General features: G+C 49.5%; 1 protein-coding gene across 1 annotated transcript in view; it reads right to left on the reverse strand.

Annotated features, from left to right (window-relative positions):
• Positions 1-887: 887 nt before the first annotated feature.
• Positions 888-14,809, reverse strand: part of retn (retained) — a 112,313-nt gene continuing 98,391 nt past the window's right edge. The window contains exons 5-9 of the mRNA XM_017899150.1: positions 11,331-11,514; positions 3,815-4,173; positions 2,562-2,898; positions 2,272-2,468; positions 888-2,117 (exon numbers count right to left, since the gene is read on the reverse strand). Coding sequence (XP_017754639.1) covers positions 1,957-2,117; positions 2,272-2,468; positions 2,562-2,898; positions 3,815-4,173; positions 11,331-11,514 — 1,238 coding nt within the window. The 3' untranslated portion in view covers positions 888-1,956. The remainder of the gene's footprint in view (positions 2,118-2,271; positions 2,469-2,561; positions 2,899-3,814; positions 4,174-11,330; positions 11,515-14,809) is intronic.

A 14,809-nucleotide genomic window follows, 5' to 3' on the forward strand; every position in this document is an offset into this window, starting at 1 on the left:
TCGGGTGCTAGGCGGTTAAATGCTTTAATAACAAACGCTCGTACCTCTCGCGCATCCGACACAAACGAAAGAAACTAACGCGAGAACATGGAGTAGAAAAAAGGAAGAAACGATTCCGCCTTTCCGTTCGTTCGGATTTTTCGTTCGATTTCGTGGTGCGAACCCACGCGCGAATCTTGTATATAGAAAGGATGCGAATGAAAAACGAACGATCGCGCATCGGTACAAATCTGGCTGTAACGAAAAGAAAGTAAAAGAAAATAAAAATTATTCGTGCGTAATAATATAAAAATCACGATACATAATATCTTTCTTTCTTTCTCTATATCTAACAGTAATAATAATAATTATAATAATAATAATTATAATAATGGCGTATCTTCTCGTAAACTGTCGCACTTAGCTCTGTCCCTTTTGCAAGAAAAAAATGTTCAAATGACTATGTACACTTAACGAACGAGCGACAAGATGGACAATAGTCTATGTATGTACGTAGATGTGTATATATATGTATGTGTATGGTGTGTGTATATATATATATATTTGTGTATATATATATGTATGTAGTGTATACATATATACACGCATCCTTCTTTCTACATTCGCTGCGATATCATATTAATAGTGTGGTAAAAACAAATGTACACGTTGAATTAAAATGCTATAAAATATCGGAAAGAAACCGATTTCTCAAGTCGCGTCAAACAAGAAGGGAAAAAGAAAACTACTAGAAACTAACCGCGCGAATAACGCTCGAGTCTCGAGAGTAACGAGAGATCAGCGTCAATAAATAAGTTAAGATGTTTTGATTCGGTGATAAAGTGATAAAAAAAAAAAAAAAAAAAAAAAAAAAAAAAAAGAAAAAAAGAAAGGACAAATGATCGATCCAGTTTGGAAGTTCGATTCTCAGAGCAATTACTCTATTTGGCCGAGTGCTTCCAGTCAAGATTCTTCGGAGAATGCTTTTCGCTCTAATTCACCCGTACAAATATCATTTTCTCGTGTATTCTTTTATTCTTTTTTAATTATATCATTAAGTTGAACGAAAGGAAAGACAATGCGAGATCTGCGGCGAGCGACACACCGAAAAGTTCTTCTTGAATGAAAGGAACGCAATGCATGAGAAATATAATTAAAAAAGACATTTCTTTTTTTTTTTCATTGCACACAAATCATACATACACTATTCACACAATAACGTTTCAATCATTGTCGAAGCGGAGCAGCCTACCATGGTCGCGATTAATTCGAGCATCATACATTTATACAATTTCTACCGATCTGGCGGGTATTCGTGTATAGTTTAATACCAATACCGACCATTCGAGCCAATCGAATGTCAAGAAATGAACGTACAAATAAGAACTCAAAGACGGAAGGGAGACACGACACTCTCGATTCGTCGTCCACTCGTTAACGTGGTCAAAGAAAATCAATCTCGATGAATATAATTCGACTCTTTCACGCTCGCTCGTGATCAACCAAAGGTACACACGATTCCCGTATACCGGTAACAAGAGAAACAAGAAACAAAACGTCAGGCGAGCATCGACGATCGATCGAACGCGCGTATCTAAATATCACAACACGAATTCCGAGCTTGTCGCAAGAACGTCTTTTGCGAACGAAAAAAACCCAAGAAACGATAGATTTGCCACGCAACGAAACAAATGATTCGCCAGAGAGAGGGTTCGACGCGAGCGAACGCACGCGACGAACTAAACTGAGCTCATACCTTCTCCGGATCGACTCCCACCGTCGATTTCTCGTGGAACACGGGACACACTTCGTGATTTGTACAATTACGAAAATCCTTCGATCGATCGGTGACTAACATTACGATGGCAGACTGCTTCGTCCGTTCACGAGGTGGTTATTATCGCTACAGATGAATGCTATGATCGTTAAGTATCGAGACATCGTGGATAGGCTGACGGTTCGTTGATCGTTGCGCGTTCACGAGACCATGCTCCGCGACGGTTTCGCATTGTTGCTGTTGCTGGTCGCTGTACTGCTCGCGGTCCTACTGTCACTTTGGGCGAACAGAACACCTTGATACATCACTCCGTTCAACTCCATACTGACTACTAAGGAATTGTCACCGTTCCGTCCGTCTCCTACAACCGAAAATTTCATTACTGTACACACACGCCGGTTGCGTCGTAGGAAACGACACCGCGCGAATATACTACGTAGTACGCTAGACTGGCGCCAGGTGGCGCATGCGCAGCCGTCGTGCGCGGGAAAGACGAAAGCCGCAGTTGCGCTTACCTCGATTGGAAATTTTAATGTGCGTGCCCACAGAGGCTGTAGCGTTCTTCTCGATTGGACTATCGTCGTCCGAGAGTAGCCTTTTCGCGGGTGGAGGTCCAGGTGTGCCGGTCAGATCAGGATCCCTCTTCACTTGCATACTACCTCCCGATGACGGTGAACTTTGCCTGGCGGGTGACGAAGACACGGGCGACGACCTAACGGAATCGCACGAACCCGTTACAAAACTTGACCATTCCCGCCAAACTGACGGTCATAAACCTTTTTCAAGCTTTATCGTAAATCCTTACCTGAGTCCGAGGTCAAGAGCTTCCCTCTGAGGTTCGGGGCTAGAGGCCGGGGGTACCGGAGAATGCGAGGCCTGAGGAGACATGGGTGGCTGGTGACCGACTCCCGGATACAGGGTATTGTTGTTGTACATGTTCCACAAGGTTAACCGGGACATCTCGAGAGCGCTAAATGCACCATCTCTCGGCGGCGTGGAGGACGGTGGCGATGCGCTTCCCTGCCGATGGATCATCGGAGGTGGCGTGCCCGCGCCAGCGCTTCTCAGCTCCTTGTTCAGCAACTTCACGTACTCGACCATGCGTGCCTCGAACTCGGACGGTGCCATGCCGGGGATAGGTCCTGTAGCCGGTTACGATTAACATGGAGGAACGAAACGAAACGAAACGAAACGAAACGAAACGAAACGAAACGAAATGAAACGCGGTGTTCGCGTGGAACGGATCGATCGAACGATGCTTCGCGACAATCGTTGGTGCGTTTCAAAGGGACGTCTGGATTCGCGATACTAAATCAAAGCGACCCACGGTACGCGTGATTCGCGTGGCTCCATCGGACACGCCGGAGACATGGAAAATGACTGGACCTGGACGTGAACTCGATTAGTTCGACGACGGTCATTCGAATAAACGATCGTGTCTTTTATAGATCGTGCATGCAGAAGAAAGGAAGGAAATGGCGCGGCGCGGAAAGAAAAGCGAGCACGCAGTAGGCAAAGAGAGGCAAAGGGAAATTCGAGGGGCGGCGCTGGTGACGAGCGAGGAGGGTGCGAGTCGTAGGAGCAAAATTGGTGCGACGTCGGGCGAGAGGGTGGCGAAACAAGGACGAAAGGGGCGAAGCACGATGGTGGTAGGGGCGAGAAGGAGGAAGAAAAGGGTAGGGAAGTAGGAATGCTCGTTAGCGAGAGTCATCCGTTAACGCCTGTCTCCCGGAGGATCGTACAATCAATTACGCCTCCTTCGCTCTCGCATCATCATCTCCGGGGAGGCCTGGAACCCTAACTACCGATTTAAAATAAACCCGCTCCTCTTCTACTCCCTTCCCGACGTATCTCTTTTTCTCCGTTCGCATCTGTCTCCTCGCGTACCGCTAACTTTTCATCTAGACCCTCTCTATGTAGACTCCGTTTCGATTCCCTCCTTCACTTTTCCCTTTTCTCTCTTTCCCTCTCCCTCGCTCGATCATTTCTTAACCTCTTCGAGATGGTCCGACTGCAGAAACGCGACTCGCGGATCGCTTGAAGAGAAAATATACCGACCTGCGTTCGGTGGCTGTCCTGGCAGTCCCTGAGGGTGTTGAGGATGGTGCGGATGGTGGGGCAGGGGTGTGTGCGCGGCGCTTCCGTTTACCAGCGATTGCGGCCCATGATGTTGACCACCGGCAGCCACCGCCGTCACCAACGATAACGGCGTCATTTGCGCGTGCAACGCGAGCGAGTTGGGCGTGTGGGGGTTCCTCTGCACGAGGCTTTCGCCTGCAGCGCCGCCGCTAGCCGCGTACGCCCCGTAGCTGCTGCGACGTCCCTCCCGACGATTCCCGTCGATCGCCGCCTGAAGCTCCGCCGGCGTTGACAGTCGTCTCTTCTCGCACTCGTACGGATACAGGTATTTCATGTATCTGCAAGGGGGAAAAAAAGCGCCGAGCCGTAGAAAGCGGATGGGCGGTGTGTTGATTTTCCGCTCGCGACCGTTATTGCTCGCTTTCTAAGACAATATTGCTCGAAGCGAGACAAGCCAACGCGCGGAATCGCGCAACGCGTGCCGCGCGAATTTTCGTTTCGCCTTTTACGAGAATTACGATTCGACGAAGCCGTGCCGAGCGAACGAAGCGCAATAAAACGCGACGGGAAAACGAGGCGGCCGAGGTGGGCGTGAGTTAATCGAAATCGCGTCGCGGACGCCACAGCCCGGCATTGTCCATCGTGGCGGAGGGACAGGCCGCGGTTCGGTGAACGCGAAATTGGCAAGGCAGATCCGCACCGCGTACACGTCGCCACTGCGCGCCGCTCAATTTAATCTCGCGTCCCGGTCCTCCTCCGTATCTGCGCCGCTCGGTCGACTTTAATGCTCGGTCAGACCGCGCTAATTGCACCTGAACGATGTCGCTGTGTTCGCCACACACGAATCGCCCGGCTACGTTTCGAGACGTCACCCACTGAGACCGCTGGCTAAATCTTGCCTATCGGGGTCCGATGTCTCGCGGATCTTCACCGCGATGCACGAACGCGATGAAGAGAGAAGAAAGTTTCCGCGAAAATAGACGCGAGCGATGATTCGAAATGGAAGAACGGTTCGCGTAGTTGGTGAACAACAACGGGATGTTAACCGTCTCTACAGGAATTTTAGCTAGAACTAATCGACCGGCTTTTCTCGTGGGAGACAAATGCGATAATGAGAGAGCAAAGTTTGGACGGAAATAGAGGACGCGGGTTAGGAATGAAATAAAACGAAGCGATGAAGTTGCTCCAGACATTTCGTCGATCTTCATCGAAACTCGTCCAAAATAGAATAAGATCATAATCAAGGTATCTAGCATTGCTCAGTTGGAAAATGACACATGTGACATTAACACGTTGAGTGCGGCGCCGATTTTGCTATGCTTTCCGCTCAGACGGCAGCGAGTGTGCACCAGATACAGATTTTTGCACTAGATTTTCGATACAATTGAAAATTTTAATCAAAAATCTGTAGGAATTGAAATGGCTATAGCAATGCAATAGATTCTGATCCCTTTATTTATGCAAAAATATCAGCTCACCATAATATTAGTCGAAAATGTAGGTGCGAGTGAGCACGTGAGCACTAGGGCGCTCAAGTATGCTGAAGAGTATGAGCAGAAGATTACATTCTTTCACTTTGTTATGCTCATTTGTGCAAAAATATTAGCTCACCGCGATATTTAGTCGAAAATGTCAATACAATTGAAAATTTTAGTCAAAAACCTATAGGAATTGAAATGGCTGTAGCAATTCAATAGGTTCTGATCCCTTCGTTTATGCAAAAATATTGCCTCACTACGATATTAGTCGAAAATATCGACAAGATTGAAAATTTTAGTCAAAAACTTATAGGAATTGAAATGGTTATAGCAATGCAATAGGTTCTGATCCTTTTATTTATGCAAAAATATCAGCTCACCATAATATTAGTCGAAAATGTAGATGCGAGTGAGCACTAGAGCAGTCAAGTATGCCGAAGAGTATGAACAGAAGATTACTACGTTTCACTTTATTGTTTGGACTGTGAAAACGGTGCAGCCAATGCACAAATATACAAATTACAAACAGAAGATAATGGGGTGGGGAATACCACCTGGGAAAGGCAAAAAGGCGATCACCAAGAGACGATCAGTTAGAAAAAGCTACGGAAGTGTAAAGATTTACTTCAGCAGAGGGAATTTACTTTTTCCAATTTATTAATTGTCATTAATAATTTAACCCTTGACAATACCAGTCTCACGTACCGATGTCGACCAAAACGGAAAGTCTACTGTCAGTTCCCTGGAACTGACGTAGCACTCAACGCTCTAAAAATAAGAAGGTTAAATGACAATAAAAGAGAGAACAAAATTTCTGCAAAAACGAAGATTGAAAATTCCATCCAGGATGTAATAAGAAGAGAAGAAGAAATATCGGAGTTAGCTCAACCCTTTGCGCTCGACGATATTTTGGCTAAAGAGGGGTACGAGTTGAAAAATTTTCTTCCATAAAGCTGATGCTACTTTTTGAGTAGCAAATAAGAAATCGTATAATAATTAACACATAGAATTATTCAATTTCGATATCTCGCACACTGTTCAATTATTTTAAATTTGATATATTAATTAATATCGAGCTTCGAAATTTTATCAAATGGTGACCTAGAGGCACCTCTCGAGTGCAAAGGGTTAATTGCAAAATTCCTGCGAAATAAGAGAACGAATGGATGTATCGGACATCCACTGACGCTGAGAAACCGCAATGCGGAATCGTTGCTCCGAGCCTCCTCCTCTCAGGAGGATTCCACTGCAAAGGGGTGAGTGGTGTAATTCGCGGATATTGTTTATTTTGACGCGGAATCGGAGCCAGACGAAGAAGAAGCCCCTTGGTCTGTGCTAGAGGATCGGCCTGGGCCCGCACACACGTTCGTGGATAGACATATTCTCGCAAGAGAACCGCGGCCTATAATTCGCGCAGGGATCGTTCGGCTTTTACGATTGTCTGCCAGACTGCGGCCGAAACTAGCCCTTCGGCCCGGTCGTTTCCTCCTCCTCCGCCTCCTCGACTTCTTTGTCTTCTTCTTCGACCTCCTCTTCGCCTTCGTCTTCTTCTTCTTCCTCCACCTTCCCCGGCGAACAACCGTTCTCCCTCGACGAACCGAAAACTCGCTGTGTCTCGTGCGTGAGCAACAACCAACCACTCGCTATAGCCGCATAGTTCCCTCTCGTGCACTTCTTTCCACTGTGTGCACGCGACGAGCCTTTGTCCAGGTGTGCGTCGCTGGTTCCGCGCATAAATCTCTCTTTCTGGGTGATAATCAAATTCGCGCTGCACCGCTCCAACGAGCCTGTCGTTCCAAATTCGAGACACGGTTTTAGGTCTCCATGACCGATGAAACCTGGTTTCCGTAGAATGTTCCGTCATTGATGTACATCTGCCATGAGCAACCGAGTCACTGTCCGATTTGCACGCGAGAGAATTCAGATTGCAAAACTGTTTGCACCTTTCCTTGGATCGTTACTGAGTCTCGATGATTGCAATTTGACGACCTGTTCTGAGGCTAACTTTTGGAGGACTGGACTTCCGAACTATTAGCCTCTTTGCATCATCCGTAATAAAAATCTAGGAGCAAGGACATGTCTCTCGTATTTGCCTCGATCTGCTAATGCGCAGAGAATCTAGGGACGTCGACGAAGAAACAAATGGCGCTCACGAAACGGAGTATCCCAACGCGAATCTCGATATGCAAAAACATCTCCATGACCGATGAAACCTGGTTTCCGTAGAACGTTCCGTCATTGAAGTACATCTGCCATGAGCAACCGAGTCACTGTCCGATTTGCACGCGAGAGAATTCAGATTGCAAAACTGTTTGCACCTTTCCTTGGATCGTTACTGAGTCTCGATGATTGCAATTTGACGACCTGTTCTGAGGCTAACTTTTGGAGGACTGGACTTCCGAACTATTAGCCTCTTTGCATCATCCGTAATAAAAATCTAGGAGCAAGGACATGTCTCTCGTATTTGCCTCGATCTGCTAATGCGCAGAGAATCTAGGGACGTCGACGAAGAAACAAATGGCGCTCACGAAACGGAGTATCCCAACGCGAATCTCGATATGCAAAAACATCTCCATGACCGATGAAACCTGGTTTCCGTAGAACGTTCCGTCATTGAAGTACATCTGCCATGAGCAACCGAGTCACTGTCCGATTTGCACGCGAGAGAATTCAGATTGCAAAACTGTTTGCACCTTTCCTTGGATCGTTACTGAGTCTCGATGATTGCAATTTGACGACCTGTTCTGAGGCTAACTTTTGGAGGACTGGACTTCCGAACTATTAGCCTCTTTGCATCATCCGTAATAAAAATCTAGGAGCAAGGACATGTCTCTCGTATTTGCCTCGATCTGCTAATGCGCAGAGAATCTAGGGACGTCGAAGAAGAAACAAATGGCGCTCGCCAAACGGAGTATCCCAACGCGAATCTCGATATGCAAAAACATTTCCGTCCCCTCCACCAGCACCGGTCTAAATTCCACCTCAGCTCGTTACGCGGAGAAACCGTGGCCTCTGAAAGTGGAATCGTTGAAACGAAAGTAAGGCGCGTTGGCCAGCGTGCTTGTATCTTTTCTCCGCTGGTTTCGCCTTGTCCGCGGTGTATCATTCATCCTGAGCCGGTGCAAGAGCGTCAAATTTGTCGGAAACAACGAGACGTGCTGGGTAGACACAATGGAACAGCGGCTGGCGCGCGCGAGAGCTCGCCGCTGCCTCCCTCGCGGTATAAATAATTACACGTTGGAGGCGCGTGGCTCGATATAGTCGTAGCACCGCGATACACTCTGCGGCCCCCGCCGGTAGCCGCCGTCTTCCTTTACAATTTCGTTTCCTCCGTCTGTCCCTGTTCCACCGTCGGAGATAACCGGTTGCCGGAATGATGGATGCGCCGGCGTCCCGACGTTCTGTCGCGCGTCACGCACCGAGCGTCGCGGGGTTATTTTCACGACCGATGTCGCTCGCATCGCGCCCGTATAATTCATATTAGCCCGCGGTGCGTGAGCGCGCGTCACCTCGATGGCGGATCGGGAAACCGGCGCGCGCCGCTTTTATCGGGGCCCTAGGGATTTTTTCCGCGCCGTTGCATCCAGCCCGGTCGCGAGTTTACGGATCCTATTTAGAAGCGACTCCGTGTACGAGTGAAACGCCAATAAATCTTCGTTGCAACGGCGGACAGGCTCGGTATTATATAAGCGGATGCATATCGTGCCGATGCCTCCAGCTCGTCGAAACCGCGAGAAGACGATTAAGCGGCCTCGCGAAAGGAAGCAGCTGTTCCTTGTTCGCGCCTCCTCGCCAACTCGCGCGCGTGCTTCTTCGTCGCGCGATACGCGCGGAACGTTCCCTTTGTCGTCGCGAAATTCGCCAGCGTTTAATTAATTTCATCCTGCCCCGCCGGACGATTCGCGTCGCGAATCGCGCCACCGGAATAGTCACTGATAAATCGACCGTCAAATTTATATTAACTATCCTGCCCGGAACTTGGCGAGCTCGCAAACGCGAGCGAGGGTACCCTCATCGAAGATCGCAGAGAAGTGGATTCGCGATTTCAAACTCGATCAATGGCGACGTGCAACGACAGTTGCGCGGCCATGTTTGAATTTTCCGGACGTTCGCAAATAACCTTCGTATAACGTTTCGGAGAATCAGGGGAGGGGAGGTTGCAGCGATTTGGCGATTTGGCGATTTTACAATTGCCGAATTACATTTATATCGTAGCTAGGATATTCGAGAATGTTCGTGGATAATATCGAAGCTACGCTTCTAATAATAAGAAGGAAGGAACTAGACTAGGGGAAACGTGCGTTTCGCGATGTTAAACTGAATGACAGGTTGCGACGAGACGTTGAAGGTTTACGTAATTCGTAAATAAGTTTAGATAGTATCTTGAATAATATGGATGGGGTTGCTAGATTGGGAGTGACGTTTCTAATAATAATTGGAAAGATACTAGACTAGTGGAAATCTGGATTTGTAAATAACGTTTAGATAACGTTCCAACTGATAAAGAGAAAATTACCAATTTAGGGGAATCCAGGTAAGATGAACAAAACGATAAAGTGATAACGATAAAGGGACTTTGAAATTTTCCCGGGGTTTGGAGGTAACCTCGAAGCGATAAAGCAACGAGAAGAGAAATACCGATCTTAACCCCTTCGCCTGAAATATCGCGCGAAACTCGTGGTAAGGGAATCGGGTCGAACACGAGTATAACGAGTGAGAGACGTTTGCGGATAGAAACGAACGTAAACATAGCGGGTCAGGCTCATGGTTAATTTTCGCAGATGTTTTCCTGTCCCAGTTGCGTGTTATTCTTCGCCACGCTCGGACGGAATTCGACGTGTGACCGTTAATCCTCGTCGATGTTTTTCTGTCGAGACAAGTTGAGGCTTGTCAGTTACGTGTTATTCTTCGCCGCGTTCGGACGATATGCTCGACGTGTGACCGTGTGACTTTGCTGTCTGATCGTAGCACGTGCCTTGGGAGCTACAGTTGTAAGGTAAGAGGTTAAGGAAACTTGGTTTTACGATCTTAAACTCCTCCACGATTAACCACAGACGCAAAAGACACTGCAAGTTTGCGTAATTCGCGAATAACGTCGGTGTAACGCTTCGGGCGATAAAGAGTATCGTAGTCTAGGGGAAATCTGGGGATGTTTAATTCCCGGAAGGCGCGTGGTGTATTTTTCCGCGCTGGACACGCGGAACGGATCGGTTCGTCGAATCCCGACACCAAACGGAGATTTTTATTTTGACACCCGGTTCGATCCTCTCGGACTCGTTGGGGACGAGGCGAGGAAAGCCGCGTCGACTTCCTCTGGCAGGTGACGAATGGGGTTAACCGGCACGAGCCGGGTCTCGCTCTCTCTCTCTCTCTCTCTCTCTCTTTCTCACTCTCCACGACTCCTTTCCATGGTTTTGAGTGTTCGCAGCACGGCCAGAAGCGTTAATATTGTGTGTTCTCCTGGCCGAGCTTCTTTTGTGCCGCGGCGCTTCGTATATTTTTGTTTCGCGGAGAACACGCCGCTCCTGATACAAGCCGCCATCTTAAGCACACAAACAGTCCTCCTTGGCGCTCGCGTTTGCCAGCGGTAATGATGATAGCGTTTCCCAAACAACGGCTGTCCGGAAGGCGTGGAGCACCCTTTGATGTCCCTACGACTTTTTCTCCTTTCGAATCGATCTTGCGAGCCAGCTCGAGCAAGCAAAGTCGCGAAGAGCGTAACACCTGCCTATCTATACGCCCATCTACCTACCAGTTTACCGTTTAGTCGCGGCTAAGAGAAGAAAGAAACGATCGATCGGATAGAACGAATGGGAAAGAAAATGGCTCGCGGCGGCGCGGACAGCTTCTTCGGGAAGCGGAGAGAGCGACACGAAAGGCCTGGTTCTTAGTCATCGGCGCAGATTTCATGCTCAGATGAGCTTTTGTCGGGCACGGGGACTCATTGTATGCGAATTACCAGCGAATAGGCACGGGCGGAATAGGGTCCCGGATGAGAAACTTCACGATCTACTTACTGGGTGCGCAGAGTGAACGCGGCGGAAGTGATGCTCGATGGCAGGTGGAGGCCTTTGATGATTTCCTGCCAGAGCTTCTTATTGATCACGTCGACCAGGCCGCCCCTGGCGATCACCAAATTGTACAGTTCGTACAGGTCCAGCACCGATTTCGCCATAATTGGCAGTCGATTGATCGGCGTTCCTGAAATCAAACAATTCCGTTGAGAGACAGGGAGAAGAGAAAGCGAAAGAGAAACGAAGAAGGGGACGGATGAGAATAGGACTGGGGGGTGAAAGGGGGACGGTGATAAAAAGGTATCGCGTTCGGTTCGTGGCGGACTCGCTGTTCCCAAGACTTCGGGGTCTTCTTATCCGTCACGTGATCGGTTCGGGCGCATTTTCGACGATGGTTTACGCGGGGCGCACACCGCTGAAACTTTACGAGGTTTGTCCAAGGCTTCCAGCGAGGGGCGTTAACAAGAGCAATAACGAATTCGTAACGATCACGCGAGCGCCGCGGCTTTTACGATCTCCTTACCTGTACGTATCGTACGCTCGCGTATAATAAATAGAATAAAGAAAAATGGTAACACGAAGGATGGGGCAAGCACGGGGGTTGCGGCAGAGGAGGAAGAGGAGGACGCCGCTTGGTGAGAGAAACGAATCGATGGTGCGGATAATCTGGCAAATATTTCTTCACGCGACTCCTCCGCGTGCAGAATCGCGGTTATATCGGAATTATCGCGAACTCGCTCGCGCAAACAACAAACGAGCCTTTTACGAGCTTTTACGCGAGTTTTAACTGGCATTTAAGATAACGTGCCGGGATCGTGTCGAACGCCGTGCAACCAGCCACGACCATCGCCTTTATAATCCGATACAGATCCTAAATCAGCCGCGATCTCGCGATACGTCTCGGTTCTATCTCGCGTCTCGAATTAGCCGTAAAAAGGTCACCCGGAGGTCGGTCACGGTGGATCGATGGAATTTCGAGCGGATCGCGATCGCTGCATACCTTTGCTCCTCTATACCGCCATGTACCTATGGCCACGGCAATTCTGTCGCCGTGGCGTTACGAGGTTGTTCCGAGGTCCGTGTTAACGGGGTGTTAACAAGAGTTAGCGACCCGTTTGCGACTATCTCGCGGTTCAACAACGCGTATGTAAACGTCGGCTTTACGAGCCTCGCTGCTGCCGTAATCTGATCGTTGCCCTCGTAAATACGCGTCCATGGACGAAAATAATTGAAAACGCCGCGCGATTCCACTCCGCGTGCCAACGCTTTAGAGATGGCGCTAAACGCTCGCGTCCACGATCGCGCGAGTACGGCCTGCTTCCACTGGCTCGCGTTACGCGCCGATTTAACCGGGGGAACCGATCGCGGCGAAGGGCGCAGCGAGTGTGGTGGAGGAAAGAGAAAAAGGGAGGGAAGAAGGGAGAAAAAATGAAGGAGAGAAGAGGAGAGAGAGAGAGAGAGAAGCGGAGATATATTCTCGCATCGCGATGCCTCGGCCGACGTTTGCACTAAACACATAATTCCGGCTCGATTTAAAGTCACGCGAAAATTCACCGGCAGCCGTGTACACCGCGTGGTAGTCTTACCGGCTCGAAGCCGGTAAATTTTACGAGTTTGTCCAGAGGTTCGAGTTAACGGGGCGTTAACAAGGGCAATACTCGTGACTATCGCGCGTGCGAGCTCTCCTTTGCGGCTCTTTACGAGCTCGCGAACGATTCTTCGTACGAAACACCTTGCTACAACGGCAGCATCAGCATCGGCAACGGCAACAACAACGACGACCACGACCACGGCGACGACCACGGCGACGATGCTGCCACGGAGAGTAACAGCAAAAGGAATAATAACGAGAACAGGCAGCAGCGGCAGTAGTATCCGTAATAATAATAGCAAGCCGGAGGTAACTAGACCCGGTATGCTCGCGGCGCCGAGCGGAGCGGAGCGGAGCAGAGCGAGCGCAGAGTGTCGTTGGGTCATCGATCGTTCCCGATACCGTTCGACATATCGAGATATCGAGATAAAATTCTCCGAGATAACAAAGCGTCGGAATTCGACCCGATTTAGAGATATCGCGGAAGATTTTTCCAGTTATCGCGAGGATCGTTAAAAAATGAGGAGAGATGCGCGAGAGTGACTGGCTCCGAAGCTGGCGACAGAGAGAATATCGAGTGGCCATCGCTAGCAGCGGTGGCATCGTATCGCAGGATCGTTTATCCGCCATCGAGAAGGACGAAGGGGGCTGCCGCCATTCCTGCTCTCGAGAGTGGAGGCAATAAAACGTTGCAGGCCGGGGTAGGGGAACCGGCAATTTCGGGCTATCGAGCGTGGTCCCTCCAGCTTTATTATTGGCCCTGCAATTATTGTTGATATACGCGCAACCCGGCAACCCAGGCATAATGTTCCTATATAGGGCGCGGCGATAAAAGCTGCGCTCGCAAAATGGCGCCCGATTCTTCCCTGCCTCCCATCCTCGCGTTGCCACGACGAGGCCTCGCGGACTCTAAACCCCCTTGCTGTCCAATCCATCCACGTGTTCCGTGCTTTTTCTTTGCTCCCCGTGCTTCGCACAAATCATTCTACCGGTGCGTGTGTTGCCCTCGAAAGAAAATGGGCGGTTCGCGATCACGGCCGCGGCTAGCTCGCTCCTATATATCGCGGGGAAAATAAATTATTGGCGGGCAAAGATCGCGCGAGCATCGAACGCGCAGAAACGGGAAAGGGACTGGACTGTTGGTCCCACGGTGACGCTGCTATCGACGCGGACGTCGCGTCGCGAGATATTGGCCCCTTCGAGAACACTGTGCCACTTTCGACAGACAGACAGACAGAGAGAGAGAGAGAGAAAGAGAGAAGCACAGAGAGAGGAGAAGCGAGGGAGAAAGAGGAAGAAAGAAGAAGGTGTGGAAGTCGGCAGGAACGGGTCTCATTGTTCGACACACCGGGCAGAAATCTACCGGCAAAGGAGGAAGACGAAGAGAAAGATACGAAGATAAGGAGAAAGAAATGGCAAGGGGAAAAGAAAAGGGGGGAGGGCAAGGAGTAGGAGGGGAAGAGAGAAGAGAGAAGAGGCATTTCAGGATGCGATTACGACTTTTCTTGGTAGGGCGTCCAATCAGCAGTTATTTTTATAATGGCCGCCGCCACCGCCACCACCGCCGCCGCCGACACCGCGGCCGCGTCCCGCCGGTGTATTCGAGCCATAGCGAGCCGCAATAGTGGCCATTGCATGCTCGCTTCGACCAGTCAAAGTAGCCGTTCGACGTGGCGTACAGGCGTTATGTACCTATCGTTGTACATAATTTTCGCGCGCTTCGTTGCGAACGGAGAAGAGGGTCGAGCGTACACACCGGCGCGCACACGAGACGACCCATCAGACTGCCACGACCATGCGAACCTTAGTCCGTATTTATAGCCGCCATTCCAACTTTTTATGAAACTCGCGTCGACCTAGTCCAAGACCAAAGACGCGCACGATTCGATTT

Source organism: Eufriesea mexicana, unplaced genomic scaffold (assembly GCF_001483705.2).
Source record: "Eufriesea mexicana isolate 0111107269 unplaced genomic scaffold, ASM148370v2 scaffold4744748147, whole genome shotgun sequence".
Classification (NCBI taxonomy): domain Eukaryota; kingdom Metazoa; phylum Arthropoda; class Insecta; order Hymenoptera; family Apidae; genus Eufriesea; species Eufriesea mexicana.